At 42.8% G+C, this 21,806-nt stretch overlaps 1 protein-coding gene across 1 annotated transcript in view; it reads left to right on the forward strand.

Moving 5' to 3' along the window:
* The first annotated feature begins 19,999 nt into the window (after positions 1–19,999).
* The window catches only part of APCDD1 (APC down-regulated 1), a 28,879-nt gene continuing 27,072 nt past the window's right edge, over positions 20,000–21,806 (forward strand). Inside the window, exon 1 of the mRNA XM_085052535.1 lies at positions 20,000–20,394. Coding sequence (XP_084908661.1) covers positions 20,337–20,394 — 58 coding nt within the window. The 5' untranslated portion in view covers positions 20,000–20,336. The remainder of the gene's footprint in view (positions 20,395–21,806) is intronic.

Here is a 21,806-nt window from a genome sequence, read left to right on the forward strand (position 1 = left end):
TTCAAGTGAATATTCTCATGCATTGGGAAGAGGGCTGTTAATCCTCCCTAGAAGTGTTATGGACACAGAGATGGGAACATGCAAGGGAAGCTGAGGGCGGCAGTGCACTAAGCACAGATCTTTGGGCAGTTTCTCAGCTTTTCCCACTCATGACCTCACTTCCCAGTGCACTTCCAGGCTTGTGACCCCACTTCTGATTGCCAGCCCTACTGCTGCAACCAACTTCCCATCCAGCCACCTCTCAAGTACCATGACCTCTTGTTTGTAACCCAGTGTTCTAAGAGTCTGCTAAAGAGGTAACTCCCTTGTGGTTCCCTCAGCACAGATGCTGCCAGCAAACCACTGAAATCTCAGGCTGCCTGCTCTGCATTTCCTCACACCATGTCTAGGAGAATATTTGTCCTGCCATTACGCACCCCTGTCCTTTAAACCGTAGAAATAAGAAGTTTAAAGCCTCAAAATACAAGAAGGCCAAGATGTCTCACCCTGGCCAGCCTGATCACCCAGCCTGTGATCTCTCAGTCTCGAAGGCACATTTCCACTGACCACACAGACCTCCATGGATTTCACAGCCATGAAGAGGATGTCAGACTACACCTTGCCATGATCCTTTCACAATCACTTCACCCACAATTTGCAGTGTTCCTTGTGTTACTAACAAAGGGAAGGGGAAAATAAGTGATCTTGGTAAACCTCCCTTCATTTTAATCCTTCCTCATAAAACAATGTCTCAGTCTCTCCTGACTCTGTGGCACTTCATTTCTGGCTTTCTCCCACTTTACCATTGAAGTCTGAGAGTTTTCAATCACATAACCTTTCTCAGAGGCAGTCTTTTATACAGCTAATCACAGAAGAACTACCAACCCAGGTCACGATTTAGGACTGAAACTGATGCCTAATCAGCCTCATATATGCTCTCCTCTCCTTGGTATCTCCTTTTATGAGCTGCCCAGAATCCCACACTGTTTCATTTGTCAGACTGCAGATGTCACTGCAGATTGGTAGAATCCCACAAGGATCCACGTTCAGTTCTCCACGGAAGATCCACACAGGTCAGCTTAAGGTACCTGCATGCAGGTCCACTAAAGCAACAGAGGGAAAACACATCCTACAAAATGTTTTTGTTTTAATAACAAATATTTTCTTGCAGTGTGTTGGTACATCTGCCACACATCAAAAATGCCATCTCTGACTGCAACAACCATATAGGGAACCTTGGAGTCAACTGGAAATTTCAGATGCCTGTTAGTAGTAATGCCTCATGACTCCCTCTCTCTGACCCTGTTTTTCTGAATACGGGGGAGATCTTCACACCTACACACAAAGGCACAGAAGCATGGATTGATTTTTTTCCCCCTTAATGATCATGCCTGCCAGAATGCAAGCCAGGAAATACCAGCTTCCATAGGCACTACCTCTGTGGGTGGTTCGAGGCTGGTTCACCCATCCCTCTGGGGGAACAGATGTTGCCACTGATTCACTTTGCAAGCATGTGAGTCAAAGTCTGCATCTGTGACAACTCACAGTAAAGAATTTTGAGCAGCTGCAGAGCAAAAAGCACAGAGTGAAAAGTCAATCAAGATGTAAGGTAAGATACTGCATCAACCCTGAAAACTGACAAATGGAATCCATTTGATTCAAGCTGCAGCAAATCTACCTGAGCAGAAGAAAGAAACAGAAAGGAACGACAGGCAGCAGTTCACGACTACCCCGTGTATGATCCACAGTGACTGCTCTCTGACGCCTTACATACCTCCTTTGATATTAAAAAAAGCTGGAAGGAGTCTGCAAGATACCACAGGACTTCTAACAATCTTCTAATTCGAGTGCTGCAATCCCTGACTGACCCAGTGAATCACTCAGAGGGTCTGGCTGAAGTGCTGCACCTTGCCATTTGTAGTCACAGAAAGATCTAGGATGTTCTTCATTGCAATGAAAGTGTTGATTCAAGTCTGCTGGTCAAATTCTATTTTTACCATTTCATTTGCCTCTTTGATACAATATTGGCACGCTATCAAAACTAGGGGAGGTTGCTTCTAATTGGTATGCAGTGTCTACCTCACACCACAGGCAAGTGCAGTTCAGCTGACACCAATGTAATTGAAGTTATGTGTTGGTTGTTGTTTGCAAAACAGGTTGGAATTATCTACATGAAAAGTATTGCCTACATAAAGAAGTAACTACCTCTGTGCCTACACAGGAAAGTGAATACTAGCGGGGGGGGAAAAAATGTGTGCAAATATTTGATCAACTTTCTAAACAAATGTTTCCCAGCTGCTTTTTCCTCCTTTGTGTTTGCTTTTTCTGGAAATTTATTATATTGGGTTTAACTAGCTCAAATGCTTGTGCAAGGCAGAAATGCACAAAGTTGCATATTGAGAAAAAACAGATTTTAAATGGGTTTTATCCCTTAACTTGACAATCAGCAGGATTATATTACTACACAGGTCAGTCACAAAAGAGAAACAAGTCCACAAGTCTTAAGTAAATTAGGCCTGTGAGTGAAAACTTTCTCAAACTTACAGGTAGCATTGGTACACCAAAAGATAGTTATCTTCATAGTCTTCAAACAGCTTATAATGATAATTAACCTAATTTAGTCAAAGTCATGGTTTTCACCAGTCAGAACGCTTTTCTAGCTGCTACCAAGACTGTAATTATGCAAAGGGAAGCAACATCTTCAAAATTATGTTCTTTATGAATGTTTTGTCTTCCAAACCAGTGTGGTTCAAGGACTTCTCAAATTTAAAAGGAGTGATTTGACTACATGAATAGTTTCTATTTCTTGTTGGGGTAGGATTTTCTCTACTGCATATGCTACTAGTAGCGGCATAGTAGCTACATGCTGAGCAGATATTTTTCAATGTTTTTCTTGAGTTGCTGCTGTAACATAGAACTATCTACAGTGTACAGAACACTTCTGTGCATTTGCACTGTATTTATCCACTGTTTTTATAACTAATACTGCATTTATTAATTACACTGAGCTTCAGTTGCTATGAATAGTTAATTTACCTGGATTTCTTAAGCTTCACCAAATTTTTCCCAGTTTTCGTTTTCCTATCTACTTCTTTCATCTTGACTAGTCTAAATTATTTGGGGGCCATCTGCTGACTTATTGCCTCTGGGCTTACCATCCTTTCCAAGTTATTATTATATACACGAAACATTGGCCCTAACACAGAAATTTGTCAGACCCTGCTCTAAGGATTTTGTAATAATGAAAACTGATCACTGATAGAAATTGATTCCTTCCTGCTTTTTCAGTAATAACAGCTCTTTGACTTTTAGCCAGTGACTATTTAATTTTTTAATAGCTGCTGTCAAAGGTCTTTCAAAGCCTAAATAAATTTTATTAACTCATTTTAATTTATCCACTGACCACTTCATTGACATAATCAAAGAAGTCCAAGGATTTGCTCAGCACAATCTCCGCTGCAAACACTCATTATGGTCTTCCAGATTAATATTATTTCATTAGTTCAAAGTCTTTTGCAAGGCTTGAATATAAGATTCCAGGCCTGAATTTTTCTGAATCATCTCTAAACCACTATAATATTTCTTTACAAAATTAAGACAGACAAAAAAGAAAAGTTTCAAATAAAACTTTTTTTTAAATGTGAAAGGAGAATTTTTGGTGAATTGCACTAGAAATGTTTATTTTCATTCTGGATTTAAAAAAAAAACAAACATCCTGTCCTGTTTTTCTTGAAAGAATTTTTTTTTTTATTGCTACAATTCTGCTAGGCTGGTCTAGTCTAGCTCTCCAGATTGATATAAAATTATGGTCTCTAAGACAATTATCCCTCTAGAGTACAATCCTTTATGTGGATATTGTCACATAAATACCAGTTGTGTAGCAAGAATCCATCAATAAAGAAAATAAAACAGTGGAGTTTTTAAAGAAAAGACCAAAAAGTTGTTACTATTATGCCACTGCATTATTTCTCATGTGACTGTGCCTTCAACACCCTGTGCAGTTTTGTTCCTCTGACGCCAAAAAGGATATATTTGAACTGAGGAAGGTTCAGGAAAAGGTCACAAGGATGATCAAAGGTGTGGATCAGCTTCCCCACCAGGAATCACTAAACAGAATAGACTGGAAATGAAATGACGGAGTGGGGGTAGGACAGAGGTCCATAAATCACACACATGTGTCACGGGGGGAGCAAACTGGGCACAATGGGAGCACTGTCCCCTCAGGGCAGGAAAGGGGGCACAGTGTGAGGAGAGAAGGTAGCAGGTGGAAAACAAAGGGAAGGCAGAGGCTCTTCACACAGCGTGTTATTAAACTGTGGAGCACTTTTCCTCAGGAGGCTGTGGATACCAGCTCTTCCAAAAAACAGCCACACAAATTCAGGAAACAAAGATATGCAGGGGACTGCTGCATTGTACAGATGCAACTTCCAGCTCAAGGGATGTTGAGCCCTAAATTTCTGGCTGGCAGAAGAGCACACCAGGCAAGCACTTCTCACTAAGTCCTACTCTTGTTTCACCTGGCCATCCATGGCTCACCAGCACCAGAGAGGACCCTAGGTTAGGTAGTTGTCTGGTCTTACCAGCACTGCCATTCCTACAGTCCTACTTTCTCTCTCTGATGCTGAAAACCACTTCCAGTGACAGATTTTTGTTAGCATCTAAACCATCTCATACCCAAGTTATCTGCCAACCCTCTTCTTGTGAGAACAGCAGCTTGGTTTCAGCACCCTGCTTGCAACATTTCTGTCCTTCCTCTTTCCCACAAAGGAGGACCTTTCTGGACATAAATCTTCTGTGGAGTCATCTCAGGAACATCACAGCAATTTATAAGGAACCACAATCATACTGAAGTTCAGGGGAACTGAACAAGCTGGGTGACAAACAGACGCTGACATTTACATTGCAAAGTGCAGACGGCGTAATGAAAATGGATAAATTAATCCATAGAACACCTGATGCCCCAGGTCTGGGCCCTTAATCAGCATGGCTTGCCAGAGAAGAATGGTCAAGAGATAGGTGGTCTGAAGCCAATCTGTAAATTTAAAGCCAAAGCAAAATATTTCAATTTAAAAAAAAATAGAAGAAACCAACAAAACCCCAAAATAATTAAACAGCACAAAAACTGAAACAAGCAAACAAACAAACAAACAAAAAACTAAAATAATCCTGGTTTATTGATGTAAAGTATAAATGCATTTATGATATTTCAATAGCTACATTGGATTACCTTGTCCTCCAAGGAAAATAAAAGACTGTAAAAAAATTTTATTTCAGAGAAAGCTTCAGATATTATGGAGGAAAAAAGTAAATACATTTGATTGTCAAGATGAACTATGCTATTTTCAAGCTTGTCCAAGTGTGATTAAAAATTCAGAGCTTGTGAACTTTTTGTCTTGTTTACTTACATGCAAACATTCCACCATTTGTTCAAAAAAAGAGATTTTTAAATTTATTTATACACACTGAAAGCAAAAACACCAATGCAGCAACAACAGAACATCCAACAACAATCCTTGTTGCTAAATTTGACAGGGTCAAGCTAAAAATCCTCTGGGCTTAGTTAATAAATATTCAGCCTTAAAAGGGTCAGTAACACTTATCCTAGACTCATTTGAAATGTGCACTTTTCAAAAAGCCCTCAAAATAGGCCTTTCATGCTAGTGAGACATCCTGCACTAAAAATTAGCTCTGCTTGGAAAAGTATGGGACAGTGTGGCCTGCTTGACATGGAGAACTAAATTTTATGGGTTTCATTTCTGCAACTGTCACCAAACCATTGTATAATTCAGTCAACGTGATGGCAGGCATTTTTTCAATTAAATAGGGTTTTCTTCCATCAAAAAAATGTGATTTTTGTAAACATAGAGTTTTGATGTTTGTGTTTTTTAAACAATCCCAAATGATCCCTTTTTTTATTGCCTTTAAAAGCTTTGACATTTGCCACTTCAAAAGGACAAGAAAAGTCCTGATCTTCTCTTTGTTATCTTTATTTATGTTTTCCTTCTCACTGAAATGGAAAAGGTCATAAAAAGAGATAAAAAATACAATCAATATTTTTTTACCTTTCTATACTCAACTCTGGAAAACTGATGACATAACATTTTAAACAACAATTGTTTAAAATGTAACTTACAAGATACACTGTAAGTCTATTTCACCCGGAGCTCCCTGCACTCCAGGACTCATGGTGCTCCACATTCCTCTTCTTTCTTCCAAAAGAAAATGTCCCTTGGGACACCACCTAACCCTTGGCCAGTCCTTCCCACCACTACACTGGTGTAGGCATGATCTCCTCAAGCTAAAATGTGCCTGATCTGAGGAGTGTTCATTTTTTGGGCAGACCAGTTCCCTGGTCAGGATCACCAGGTAACCAGAGAGCAACTTGTGCTGGCCAGAAGAAGCAACTGTTGTCCCAGATGGGAACAAGCATTCAAAACAAGGAAACCCAGCTCAGTTATCTCAGGACCTGTTTGTTAAATTACAGACCCCATCTCCAGGAAGGCTGGGCTGAACTTCCCAGCTCCCACCACGAGGGCAGGGTAGTCCTGGCCCCCGAGGTGCCAGCAGCCACAGAGGAGGGACAGGCAGCCCCAGGAAGGGCTCCCCAGGAGGGTGCCATGAGGGGACTGCCTGTATCCCACCAACAGGCACAGCTCTGCTCCTTCCACGTGTGCTGACCACTCTATAGCCCAAAATCTCCATTAGCAAAAGCAAATCCATCCTTTCATGAGAGCAGGGCTGATGCTGGCCTCGCTAAACGCTACGTGTGCATGTGCTGCATGCCCGAGTACTTGCTGTCAGAAATGGTTATGCAAGAAATTGATGAAATTATGCACAATGTTAGGAGCTTCCAGGAGGGAAATAGCGATGTTTACAAACGTATAAGATGAGATTTCATCAGAAACAAACTATGTGGATATGGGATCTTGCTTCATTCCGCATTAAAAGCACATGTGCCCCACTGTTGGATCCAATACACTTAACAAAGACAGGCAACAGACCTCACTCAAAATTAATTTAGCTGCCTGACCTGCAGAGTACGTGCATGAAAATTTATGGTGTGCCTCATCTTTTCCTGAAGGTACATGATAAGGTTTACCTACTCCTTAACCAAAACATTTTAATCTGATTGAATTTAATTCAGTGCTTTAGTGCCACTTACGTACAGCTCTAACAGTGAAATGGATACATCATTTTATTCCAAGTTGCAGAGCTGTTCACACAGAACCACATCCTCCAGACACAGGTACAGACAATTCCCATAAATTTTAGGCTATCCAGGAACAAAAGCACACGCAAAAATGGAGCCTAAATTTTGTCTGTGGTGCCTAGTCTGTAGATTACTATTTGTTGGACACTGATACTTAGTATTCATTGGTTCTCTTTTTTAGTTCTTATTCTTTAATAGTCTGATTTATTTTGCACAGTGGTCCACCATTTCATAGAATAATTTGTCTTTTCTCAAAGGGATCACGTGTTAAATTATTTTCCTTTGTTTCTTTTTAGTATTGTACTACTATCTTTTAAAATTTCAAATAAAAGCATGACTGGAATAAAAGACAGTTAAATTACATCCACATGGATACTAATAAGCAGCCTCTAAAGTCTTAGCCAGTTGCCTAACCAAAACACAAAGCATATGGCAAAGAAGGGGGCCTAAAATTGAAAAACAGCAATTCTGTACTTTGATTGTTTAGTCTGTGTGGTTGAGGGAATATGAGAGTAGGGATAGGAGGGCAAACCTTGGAAGCTTCATGCAATTATTTGGATGCATAATGATGTTAAAGGACACCCACCTGCATGTGTAGACCAATATGATATATTTTTAGACCTCTGCTCTTCTAAAAGCTTCTGTTCATGTTTCTTTCCTCTATATCTCTATAACCAAAAGGTCCAGGACCTATCCAACATAATTGCATCCACAGCCTTGTGTGGAAGACTGACTTGTGTGTACAGCCTTACTCCTGGTATCACAGGAGATCACTAAGAGCTTGGAGCTGCTTACAAATGATGATCTTTCCAAGGCCCCGAGGCAGGGTGCAACAAGCCATGCAAAAGGAGATATACAAAGTGGGAATGGCTGCAAGAGTCCCTCCGCCTCACTGAGCCCATTTGCAAAAGGCAGATGCACACGGCGTTGACACCCAGCCTGCTCCATGCTGAAATGCCCGCAGAACGGGATCACTCACTTCCCAGTGTGTGCATTTCACTGGGGGACAATTATAGCTGGAGAACTGTGCAATTTTTCACAACTGCAATCTGTTATTTTTCTGCTTTCAATTCTACTCAAGCAGATAAAGTAAAGAAACTTTCCTTTTCAGAGCCTGTGTTTCTTTGCAGTGACACAGATTGTGGTATGTTGATGAAAAGACAACAGTTTTCTTTGTCCTTGCCCTGCTCTCAGAGCAAGCATTCAAATCTGAGCTATCTTATCTGAGAGGAATACAGAAAGGACTGAGAAATTATGGTGTAACATGAAGTGATCTGATTTCCAGAGGAGAAGCAGACCTCCACCCGCTGTGCTGCTCCATTGCTGCTGAGCAGTACATCAGGCAGCCAATCTGTATCAACAGCAGTAAGAAAGCATGGCAATTACAAAGTGTTTTTCCCGGGTAGATCATAAAGGGATTGTCCCAGATGGGTAAACATATCCTCTGCTCACCAGGAAACAGAACTGAACAGAATCTGGAATCATTTCAGTCTGAGAAGCAAGGATGACTTGCAGACATAACAGTGCTGAGCATCCCAGAAAGCTGGGTACCAAGACCTGAGTGTAAGACCTGGGATAAATAATGTAGATTATTTTTTTAATTCTCACGAACTTTTTTTCCTCAGATAGAGTCACATTTTTCTGTGTGTTTAATAACTATTTCTTAAAGATGCTTGGTTCCCTTGTATAAGAAGGCCTATGATCCTCAGATCCCCTGTTTTAGCCTCAGGCCTCTTCATGAGGTTCACAGGCAGGATTTTGCAGTAAGTAAGGCAAGATTTTTCGATTGCATTTTACAGAAGTGGTGAAAAGCTAATAATTTCTTGCTTAAATCTTTGAAAAACATATTTCACCTTAAAGTAGGGAGCTGACTGAAGCAGCTCAGAAAATTACAAGCCAGTGAAAACAACGGACTACCATAGAGAAAGCTACACAAACTTAACAACTGCAGCTCAGGAGAAGCCTTTGCTAAAGTTCAACAGATCCTCTAGCTTCAGTTTCTGATAAGATTATTTGAGTTGAAATAATTATAAAAACTTATGTGGGATAATGTTCATTGAATGCAGATCCAGCCTGCAAAAAATTTCTTACAATGCCAGGGCCTTTCCAAACAGATGTTTTATTTTAGTTTTACAAAATCAAGCTGTTTAATCTTGTGACACAATCTACAGTTCTGACATAAAAGGATTTGGCATAAATACGTATATATATATATGTGTGTGTATATATATATGTATGTATGTATGTATGTTTGTATGTATATATACATATGAGTAGACATTAAGATATACTTTAAGTATTTAAACACTAATATTCAGATGCAGAAGAGAAATAGTAATAGAAGAATACAGTACAGTTTGTATAATAAACTGTACCCCATTCTACCTAGCATTTCTTCAGCTGCAGCAATTTTTAAGTGTCCTTCACCAGCAGATAAATATTTTTTGACAAACAGCTTATAAAACTTTTCTTGTTAACACATCTCTCTAAGTGTTAAGTGCCTCTCCCTCTACCATTATAATAAAACAGGTTTTTTGCCTGTGGATGTTTTGAATTGTCTTTGCTCTGTCCAACTGAGCCTGTTTAGATAAATCATGGTTCCTTCAACTTCAGCAACAAGTGACTGCACTATTAATTAAAGCCCTTCTGTTAAGCAAGAGGTTGGGTTAGACCACGGGTCCTTTGGTGTTACCATCACAGAGAGAAAAAGGAGCTTGAGCATTTACAACATAAAGTCAAGGTATGAAAAGAGAGGAGGTAAAAAAGCAGAGGACTCTACTCCATGTTGCACTACTGCAATACAGGCAGATTTCATTGAAATTTAATAGAAATGTGCCCATTCCCACTCTCATTCATACCTTCTTAGAGGCAAGATGCAAAGATTCCAAAACACTTAGGACTTTGAAAACGAACACTTCAAGCCATTTCAGACACAAAACAGATCTCAACCAACATCAAGGAGGCATAAAAGTGGGTTAAAGAAGCCCAGGTGTTCCCTTAACATAAAGGATTACAATGTCAGCATTGTTTTCTGAAACTAACGTTTATACAGAGAATTTTTCGTTCCATGTCAAATGTGACAAATTTTAAATGCAGCCCATCACAACTCATGCTCAAGCCTAGACTGTTGCCACTTCTGCTACAGAAGTAATGCTTTTAACTTTTTTATACACAGACAAACACCAATACAACAACTGAGAAAGCTGAGGACAGAGCCTCCTTTCTGCTGCAAACAACCACACCAAGAAAATTTCTTTGCTATTCTACCATATTAGACACAACTAAAAATTTATACAACAGCCTCAGGGAACATCTCCTCTTTTCCTTTTTGTGGGAATGAATCTCCTCCTCTGCTTGCAAATAATTTTAGAAGCATTTAATTTGTGGATATTTAAACTTTACATGAGTACACTTTTCAAAGTGAGATTCTGGTAAGTTTTGCAAGAAATAAGTATGCCTGTGAGATTTATGATTAAGCCAAGGCCCACAGAAATTAAATGAGATAACCAGCATAATGCTAGTTCATGGCTGAGCTAGTACTGGAACTTGAGAGTCCTGCTTCTGAGTTCTCTGATGTTAGATTGCGTGGATTTGAAAAGATAGACATCTTGGACTCCCAGAGGAAAGTGCTCCAGACGCAATCAATCACTGTCAGAAGTGGGTGAGATTCCACTGAAGTAATGCCAGGGCTGAGTTGAGCAATTCATCTTCAAAGAAGTTCATTGCATCTTATCTCCAGGAAGATATTAATGATATTAATGGCACATTTATGCAATGTAAGTTTCAACATGCAAATTATTAAGACATTTCTTTCAGTTGTTTGCACTTGCTTTCAGACTGAACTATAAAGAGTTTGTCACTAGCCCTACGACCTACCCCACTTCTGTTGAAATCAGAGGTGAAACTCCCACTGACTGCAGTAGAAAACTTCTGAACTGTATAAACCTGGATAAAACCTGGAACAACCTGGTACTTGGTGATAGAGGTTTCCTGGGAAATTTAAAAAAAAAAAAAATCCAATAAGTAAAAGGATAAATGTTGTTGCCATCATCAAGGAATCACAGAATCACATAATGGGTAAGGTTGGAAGGGACCACAGTGGGTAGTCTGGGCTGGCAAAATGCAGGCTAATTGCCATCCTTTATTTCGGGACTGCTGTGCATCTCTTTGTTCCTGGGATACGAGCTCTCCTGCTTATCACACTATGAAGCATTCCCAGTGCTTATATCCAGGGCATTTCGCCAGTGAATAAGGAATGCATAGCTCTTCAGAGCAAGCTTCTATACTTAACATGCCCAAAACCAAGTATAAGCACATCAAATAAGGCTTGGGAAGTTCATAGATAGCTACAGACTCATGTCAGACAGTAACGACATGAGTAGCAACAGTTTGGAAATGGCCGACCGTGGAAGAAAGCATGTGAGCTACCAAATTCACTTCTTTCGAGTTCTTGGTTTCCCAATCTTAATGTTCAACGAGAGAGAGCCTGAGAGTAGTGGAGCAATTCGCAGAGGGTTCTTTACATCCAACCATCTGTAGTCCTCTTCCTCTCCTCCCATATTCCTTCCTATACAGTCCATATTAGCCCATAGGAATGTGGAGCCTGTGGAATTGCCAGAAACCAGTAGCCATGTTACTGTCTATATTCATAATACACAATGATAAAAGGAGACAGTAGCTAGAGCAAGACATTTTGTTTTACACTCTCTAAGTGAAATGTTTGCTCCCATTCACTGCTTGTGTCTCTCAGTGCCCCCTGAGGAAGAATGAAAATCCACAAGACATACATGGATTTGAATTTCACCCCTTCCTGTTCCTTCTAAGGAGTTCCATTCATCACAGGCTGCTTGCTCCTTTTTCACACACAGCAATGCTCAGAAGAAAATTCTGCTCCCAGGACCTTCATCAGTGCAGACTCACCTACCAGCTGCTCACTTTGACCACATCAGATTCCTCCAGATCTGGGAGAGACCAAAGTGAAAACACCAGCAGCAGCTGTCTGCCCCTTGATTCACAATGGAGGCAACCTCTGTAAAAGCCTCCTTTAAAAATATCTCAGGGAGTTTACCACACTTGCATGATGAGCAGAGAACTCTGTGTAGACTGCTTCATGTCAGACAATTACTACCAAATGTACTTTTTCTTCCTGTAATGTGATGGGAAACAGTTCAGTAATTAAAGAGCAGGCTGAAGGGGATATTTTTAGTAACTTGATAGCTTTACAATCACTGAGTTATCTGCCAGGAGTAAGTTGCACACATGTGTGCTTATAATTGGAGTAGCTGCGATTATTCCAATGGGAAAAACAGCTCCTCAGGTCACCTGCATGTGGGGTGTTTATTTGTGCACACATGTGTCTGACAGAGAAACAGCAGTGCAAGGGTCAGCACACCGTAGCTACTACTCCATGGTCCACATCTCTGCTCTCTTTTTCTCCCCTGGAGCATCTCACATGCCCAGCCCCACACCACACAAGACAACACTGTTATGAGTATGTCCCTTTTGCCAGGTGTGTTTTACAACTCTCCACAGGTCCATGATCCCTGCTGGTGCAAGGCCAGGAAGCAGTGCGAAGAGAAGGGGCTGAAAGGAGGGCTGGGAAAGGGGTGCTGGAACTCCCAGGACCACAAACAGGGGGTGGGATAGGGATAGAGGGTATCTGCCCTGCTGTTATTCCTTCCATTGCAGGAAGAAATGTGTGCCATTTGGTTGGACTTGATGATCTCAAAGGCCTTTTCCAACCCAATCAATTCTGTGATTCTGTGATCCTCAGGACACAGAGACCATGCAACTGCTTGGAACAGCTGTCTGTGACAGGCAAAGACACAAAAAGGGACAGAGCAGCCCTTTGCTAACATAAGCAGGTACTTGCAAGCTATTTTCTAGACCTTAAATAGCATCAGCCACAGAAAACACAGATCTGTCTTACAAACCCCTTGCTGTTACAGTCTTACTTCTTGTACCAAGCACAGACATAGGAGAAGAAAGAAATCAGCCAGAATTCATCTGGTTGGTGTCTTTCTTTTCCTTCTTATTTTCTGCTTTTTTTATCTAACACTGTAATTTAGCCACTGCTCTGAGAAACTTGAAGCTTCTCCCCTAGAAGAGAGAGCACATAAAGAGTTTTCCTACACAACCTGGCAGCTTTTAGGTAACCTATAGAACACCTTAGAGCTGCAGACAGAATTGTCTGGGAAGGCTGCAGTTTAATTCAGGCAGTCAGCAAGCTGGCTGGCTGCATATGGACTTGAAGCACATATGCATGGATAATGCACTATCCAGATGTTTCAAAGATTTTATGCATATAGAAAATAGACATATTTTATACATATGTACATACTGTATATGTACATACATCACCCATACAAATATATGTATATAACACATATTTTACATTGGTAAATAGATGGAAATGATGGAAGGATTCAAAACTTACTGCAGTTATTTGGAATACCCTGAGACAATGTATATAGAGGCTTTTCTGTACAGGTTATGGAGTCTCCCACCTTGGAGATATTCAAAAGCTATCTGGACATGGTCTTGGGCAACTGACTCTGGCTGTCCTTGCTAGAGCAGAGAAGTTGGACAAGAGGAACTGTAGAGGTTCCTTCCAACCTCAACCTGTGATATTTCTTATTAAAGCCATGTTGATGCCATTCTATCTGCGGGTGAACTCCCACCATTAGTTACACTTCTTACTGTACAAGAATTCCTTTTAGTTCATTTTGTTATCCACAGATTAGTTCTTTTTTCCCACTGTTGGGGAAACTGAGGCCCTGAGAAACCAAGTGGTTTGCACTGGCTTTGCACATCAAACTAGAGCTGAGGTTTGCCCCAGGCCTCTGTTCCACACCAGCTGCCAAGACTAGAAATCATAACTTCCCAAGACTTCTTGCTGCTTACTTTTTTTCCTCCTCCTTATTTGCAAACTACTTGGGAAAACAAATGCTTCTACATTTTTTCTGAGCTAGCTGTGCCCTTGGTGGCCATGCTGACACTTTCAGTATGTTGTTGCTGAAAGGTGTTGGTTAGCCCCCTTTGGGAAGGAGCTGTCATAAAATGCACTTGAGCTTGAACATATGAGTGATTTTGAGAGCCTGAATCTAAAATTCAGTGACTGCTTTGAACAAAAGTCAGCTTTGTAATGAACAAAGAAAAATTGCCTGCAGTGTGGGTATGTTTGAGATATCTGCAGAACACCAGGACTGTCATACCTGCAATTCAAGATCAAGATTGAAAGTGGCTGCTGTAATATCACACTGAGAAATAACCAACCCTAGCTCCAGAATGACACTGGATATAAGCTGACCAAAGCAGTGCTGCAAAAACCCAGGGGCACTATGAGACAGGGCCTTACTTTCAATTTCTGTTTGGCCATTTGTGCATCTAAGGCACATTCCAAGAAAACTCACCACCAAATACAAACACTGAACAAAACCATGAAAGAAGACTTTCCACCTGCTCCCTCAAGGCAACACTCAAGTTCCACCCAGTGCAGCTGGCCACATGGCTCAGATGTGGTCAGAAGGGCAGGAGAGCTTCCTCCTTCCCTCACTAGGGAACAGCTCTATTTTTAACAGGGTTGTCTGGAACAGGTTTAGTTTCCTACTCTTCGTCCATCCCCTCCTGCAAAAGTTTGCCAAGTGAAATGAAGACCACGGGCAGTGCTCTGTGAGGGATGAAAATGCCATTTCCCAAAGGATGTTATTAACCTGGAGAAGCATTGGCCCCAAAAGGGCTATAAGAAGAATAAAAACTAAGAAAGTGGCTCCCAGGTGCATTAGATGCTACTTGAGACTCTTAAACACAAGTTTGGCAGATCACATTACTCCATTTTTCAGCTTGGAAATGTAATGTGCTTCTCTAGATAGTTTATAAATAATTGCCAGAACTTCCATTTTCTCTAAGAAATTAATCAAAATCAAAGTTCAGTTTCAGTCTCACAAAATATAAGCAGCAATGAATAACACTGTATGTGCATTTAAATTTTTCTAGAAGTTTTCTTTTGTCTTCAGCAATCGAAATCATTATTTCTCTGATGAGTTGCACAGCACTTCAGAGCAAGAAGACATATTCAAAGATTTAGCTGTTTGAGGTTGTTTTCTTTCTCTTAAGTCACAGCACCACAAAGCCACTGTGCAAACAACAGAAGCTTTAAACAACATTTATGGAGACATTTTTACCTCACCCATTTCCATGGTATGTGAGTGCCATGAATGGATGGCAGTGCTGCAGATGGTTAGGATGGCTGCCCATATGCTGGATGAAGAAATACCTTTGGCCCCTGTTTGTTGTGCTTCCAGATGAATGTTGTCAACATAAGAGCACTAGCTGTTCCAGTTGGTGTTTCCAACAGCCTCATCCAAGACCTGATCAATCCCTTGCTCTGGTCAATGGAAAAACTCCAGCCAAGCTCACTGGGAGCCAGACCTGACCCTCAAGCTCTGGTTGCAGCAACAGCACCATGAAATTCATGGTTGTAGGAAAGTAATTCTACACAGAGAAGTTCCTCTTGTTCCTCTTTGCCTCTAAACACTCAAATCACAAGCACATTTTAAATGCCAGAAACAAGTGGGGAAGAGAGAAGGAGAGAGCTTATTTTATGAAAAGCCATTTGCTATGTTTGACCTCTTTACATCTTTCTTTAGATTTTTTTTTTTTTTTTTGTCTGGGATGGCCCAAGCTCTGCAGGGTCTACTCTTATATTGTTTTATACCTTTATTTCCACCTACTTCTTAAACTATCCTAGGAAAGCTAAAAAAAAAAAAAAACCTTATTCAGACAAGCAACTTCATTTTTGTGAAACCAGCAAGTCTGCTCTAGCAGATGGGTTCTGTGTGTTAATGTGTATGCACACCTCTGTGTGTACTTGAAAAACAAGAGAGGGGAAAGAGCCTATCTTGACAATGGCCACAATAGCTTCATTTTTACTGTGCTTGGTCTGTATTTTCTATGTTTGTTACCAGGTAACAGGTGTTCAACATGTGCATTGTGTCTCTGATTACTAAAATAAATTCATTTCCGAAACATACTTCTCAGACTAATTATCTACCTAAACAAGGAAGAGCAATAAAGGATAGACCTCTGTGGTAATCTGCACCATCTCAGAGCCTTAGTTTCCAGGACAGCATTACCACAGGTACAAAACTAAACACAGAATCAAGCATCCCTTAAAACAATCATAAAATTCCACTGGCTTCAGTAGCTGCACTGAAGATCAAATCTCTGATAGGGGAAAGTGAATTGGGCTGCACAATTTAGGAGCCAAACATCTAGAAAGTATTGCCAGAAGTTCTTTCAGTTACTCTTTTAGCAAAGAATAAGAAAAAAACCAGCAGCTTAAAGACCTTATTCTAGATATTTAAAACCAATAGAAGAAGTAATGGATAAACATCATTACTGCTATATCCCATAAACTATGGTGTTTTCAGCCCAGATTGAAAGGAGAAACAAACCAATTGCCATTTCTTTTACATCATCAGATTAAATTCTCCCTCAAGCACCTGAAGCCAAAATAAGAAGCCACATAGTGAATCTTTCTCTGTATCAAACAGGTTCCAAGCTGTTTGATCAAGCTGGACATGTAGAAAAACTTCTCTCTACTTATTTTGATTAATTTGCCATGGGCAGTTCACAAACAGAAATCTGACAGACACTCGATTCTTTGCAAATTAGTCACTCCACTCCTTTGCAATAAATCTTTATGTCCCTTCTTTTTAAAAACATAATATAGCCATTAGCAAATCATAGCTGTGCTGCCCCATCCTATTCTTCTCCATAGCATAAAGTGTCCCACACACTCACTGGCTCCATTCTTTCCCATCCTCTCCCTCTTTTAAGAATCTTTCACCACCAGATTGGCATTGGCAGCCAGCCAACCAGTCGGCACTTTACCTAGACAAGTGCTATGCTGATATGCCTAGATCTTTGAAGTGTCACACAACAAGTCCAACAAGTTCGTTTTCTTCCTATTTTAGTACTTTTTGCAGAGGGCCTCAGCCACAAAGTACATTTCCCATCAAGTTTGGGGTTTGGTAGGTTTGGGGTTTTTCCCAAAACAGCTCTTTTCTGTGCGAACTTCTGTTGATGACTTCCTTTCTTGAAATGCTTTGGCCTTTCTGGTATTTTTGAGAATATGCTATTTTAACACTTTTTGCAGAAGTGCATCAGCCACAAAGTACATTTCCCATCAGCTTCCGGGTTCATTGGTTGTTTTTTTCAAAACAGCTCCTTTCTGTGCAAACTTCTGTTGACTACTTCCTCTGTTGAAATGCTTTGACCTCTATGGCATTTTTGAGAATATGCATGAGAAATGCCTTTGTGAAGACATTACATTATACCTAAATTAGGTGTACACCCTAGGAACCCCAGTTCAGAAAGTCACGGTTGGATAGGTTAATGCCATTTTTAATGAGTACTGATGTGACATGCTGCCTAGATCAAAGTGCAGAGAGCTGTCATTTGTCACTGCCTCCCATTACAGCACATTCTGAACAGGGACACAGAAAGAAAACAAGTAGGACTGAGTATATTTTAAAAACTAACGTCCATCAGGCTGAAAAAAGCACATAGCCTTTAAATGACACCACAAAAAAAAGAAAAATAGAAAAGAAAAGAGAAAACAATGTACCATTGGGTATTGATTTCATTTTATTTCATTACCACATCTGAAGCTGCACTGATAATAAATCACAAGCAGAGCCTAATTTACCAAGTTGTCCAGTGGAGCAGTAAAGGCATTAGGCATTGCCCTTTCCTCTTATGAAAAGCTGTATGTGATGCTGCCATGGGAGGCTATCACCTCCCAGGGGAAAACCATGACCTTCTGGGATAACTGCCTTTTGGAAGAAATAATTTTTTGCTGGCGAGTCTCAGCCTCATCGAGATTTGTAGATTATTATGTTACTCAATCTGGGCATGGCAAAACAGTTTGTGCCTCTAAGAAACCTCTCATTTTGGATGTTGCTGCTTTTACACAATTACACTTCAAAACTGCTAATCCAACGTTACTGCTCACAGTGACACTGGTCTGCCTTTTATATTCAGGTAAATAGCACGAGAGTTACATTAGGAGACCTCCTAAATGCCATATTACCCATGTGCATGCCAAACATGAGACTCTTCAGGTTGGCTTCTTCCTCCAGGCAGTTCCCCTTAGTAATAATGTAGTGCTCATGGCCAACAACAGGGCAATACACTTTCCCATACACACTGCCTTTTCCTTCTCCTTGTAAAACCCAATTGCACACCCAGCGTTATGTTACTGGAAGGAATTTCTCTTAGGAGAGGCAACCAGCACATGCAGACCTGAAGTACCTCACAGGTCTGCAAGATTCAGAAATGCAAATGCTTGCACCGTATTTTGAGTGGATTTCGTTGTTCTCCTTGCTCACGGCATCTGACTCCCTTACTGAACCTGCAGATAAAGAAAAACTATTTGGGTGCCTCTGCCATTTTAGGATTGTTACAAGTGGCAAAATCAGAATTTTGATCTGGATACACAACACTTTTTCCAAATGTACTGCATCAACAGCGTGAATCACCTCCCTTCACACACTTGCCTGACAAATACCTCTGTGGCAACTACAGGAATGGGATGGCGATGAGCAAACAACATGGGGTAAGGGCATTTTTACAGCCTTGCCCAGTGTTATTTGATCATGTTCATAGACACCTGCTTCTTGAAGGATGTTGCTTTTCTCTGTCCATGTCTATCCAGGTCATTAAGAGGATAGCTGATCACTACAGGCTTGTATGGATCACCACCAAGTGCTCTGGAAGCCATCCTTTGTGGCTGGACAGACATTGCAGTGAAGGTGCAAGCGTAACCCTGGGAATCCAAGGCACCAGAGCACCAACTCTGACTCACCACTTACATGCTTCTGTCTCTGTTTCCTCCCTATATAAGCGAGGAAGATCAAGTTTATTCTTCTGTCTCAAGGGACTTGGAAGGAATCAACATTGTTTGTATTTCTTTTTAAGCATGCAGCGTGTAAACACTTCAGCTCAGTTAAGCTGTTCAAAACACAGTTATGTTGATTTTCTCAACATTTCCTCCAATTTGTTACACATTCTTTGCCATGAGGCCCTACAGCTGAGCGCACAATACCAAGCATAAACTGGAAAACATTATGTCCCTGGCCAGAGGACATCACAAATGAAAAGTCCCTTGATTAAAGTCAGGCACAAGTCACTCACATGTACCCTAAGTCTATGCGTGTTTGCATGACCAGGACCTAAGACTAGAGAAAAAAAACAAACTAATCAACAACAGACATGGGGGGATGAGTGCAGGGGAGTGCAGCACCAAACGCATCCTTGACATGCATTTTTAGCTTTTAAAATGCCGGTTTTACACCGTGAGCAGTAACCACACAAAGGTTTCTTGTCGAGGAGAGGACACACACCAACTTTCCTTCTCTTCAGCTTACGGTCCCGGTGGCAAAGTCCCACTTCGCACCCCCAAGGAAGCGGGATTCCGGCCCCGGGAGCCGCAGCCCAGCCGGCACCTCGCTGCCCGCAGCCGCGGCAGGACAGACCACCCCTGCACGCTCCCCCACGCGATGTCCAGCCCGCCACACGCACACCTCCCCCGCCGCCCGACGGCAAAGCCCCGGGAAGCTCGGTGCTCCCACCGCACGGGGTCCGCTCCGTCCCGCTCCCGCTCCCGCCCCCGTGGAGCCGCCCGGCAGGTCCCGAGCGCCCCTTCCCCCGCCCCGGGAGCGCTGTCCGGAGCTGCCGCCAGCCCAGCGCCGGGGCCGCCCCCGACCCGCCCCGGGAGGAGTCCCCACCTCCCGACCACTCCTCCTCCTCCTGCTGGAAGGGGAAATATGAAGCGGAGCCGTCGGCGCGCTGCGCGAAGACGATCCGGGACGCGGCGGCGGAGCGGGCATCCTCGGGCACCGAGCGGCGGCGATCGAGCCGGAGCCCTGCCGGGTCCGCGGCGCTGTGCGGGGCGGGAGCCCTGAGGAGCGGCGGCGGCGGCCCCGGCCCCGGAGAGTGCCCGTGGGCCCCCGGCCCCGCCAGCCGCCTGCCCCCCAGCGCCGGGCCGTGGGCTGCCCGCGGCGGCGCTGAGGCGCGGGCGGCGCGGCGGGAGCGGCGGCGGCCGGAGCGCAGGAGCGGGCGAGGAGCGCTGCGAGGCGGGGAGATGTCTGCCCCGTACGGCAGCCTCGTGCGGTACCTGTTCCCAGCCCTGCTGCTGCACGGTGAGTGCGGGGCTGGCCCGCGGGATGGTCCCGGTGTCCCGAAGAGCGGCTGGGTCGCGAGGGAGCCCCAAAGCCTTGGTGCCGGGGGCGGAGGGGCGCGGGTGGGTGGGTGGGTGCGTTCCCCCGTCGTGGCCGCGGGCACCGAGTCCCGCCCGGGCGGGACAGAGGTCTGGCGGAGGATGGGAAGCGGCAGCCCCCGCTGGCTCTGCCTGGCCCCCCCGTGTCAGCGGCACCCCTGAGCAGCACGCCGCTCCTAAGTGCGTGTCGGCGGATTGTGTTGTACTGCTGGGACTGCTTGGATGCAGCGGTCGGTCCGGGCACCTCACACTAAGTTTCTTTACTCGCCTCCGGGTAAGAGCCGGCGCTGCCGATCTCCGCTCCGTTCGGCCGAGACACCCTGCGGGGCCCGCCTTCCGCCTCTTCTCGGGAAAAGTTTTTTGCCGTGGAGGTATCACCTGGGAAGCCTTCGGCAGCAGAGCGTGCCAGCATCGGGTCTTGCCCCCATCTAAATTTGTTTTGCTGCAGAGCGCAGAGATTTTGGGTGTTAATACACACAGTCCTGCTTTGACAGTCTCTCAGTTTAGCCCTGGACTGACATCTCTCTGAAACTGCACACTAGGCAAAATTTTAGTGAGGAAAGTCGGCGTATTTAAACTTTAAAGTTTAGCCTGTAAATTCGTTCTTAGACCCTTTAACAGATAACCTGTCTTTCCAGAAAGTCCGTGTTCTTCAATAGAAACTTCTGAAAAGGAGGCAGTTTAATGAGCTGCTTAGGTATGTCTAACATTTGGCTGCCAGATTTGAAAAATCTGGGTATGATATCCTTCTGAAAGTGTGACTCAAGCTACTCGGTTACAGCGTAATTTTGAAGAGTGTTCGTAATTCTGAAGTCCTTTGTAGCATCCAGTGTCCGTCAGTTAAAGTTCTCAGGACCCCAAGCTTGCTCGTAAAAAGAGGAATTTTTTTTAGCTGTTAAAATGCAAGTGACCTACATGGATTCAGTGGCAGATCTGTGAGCTGGGGTTAAGGATTTCAAAGGTATTCCTGGGGTTGATTTTGTGAAGCGGGGATTGTCTCTCTCCGTGTTTGTACAAGTGCTAAGCACACACTATGGTATTTAATAAATAATAAAGAGCATGGGCTTCTGATGGTATATTTTGTTTTGAGAAAGAAAGAGTAGGAGATTCTGATCTCCAGGAGGGGGTTTTACACTCTTCTTACAGCTCAGCTATGAGATCCAGAGAGCGTAGAAACATGTTTAGCTGAGCCAGACCTGACAGGACGCCAGAGGTGTTCTTTAAACTCTGTGATCTGAGATGTAAAAGTTGAAATGGGAGACTTGAAGTTAGAGGGTAAAGAGAGGAGGTGTAATTGCAGGGTTGGACTCCCTGGCTCATCTGCTTGGAATTACA

The sequence above is a fragment of the Lichenostomus cassidix genome, chromosome 2 (genome assembly GCF_008360975.1).
Source record: "Lichenostomus cassidix isolate B80296 chromosome 2, HeHo_3.0, whole genome shotgun sequence".
NCBI lineage: Eukaryota > Metazoa > Chordata > Aves > Passeriformes > Meliphagidae > Lichenostomus > Lichenostomus cassidix.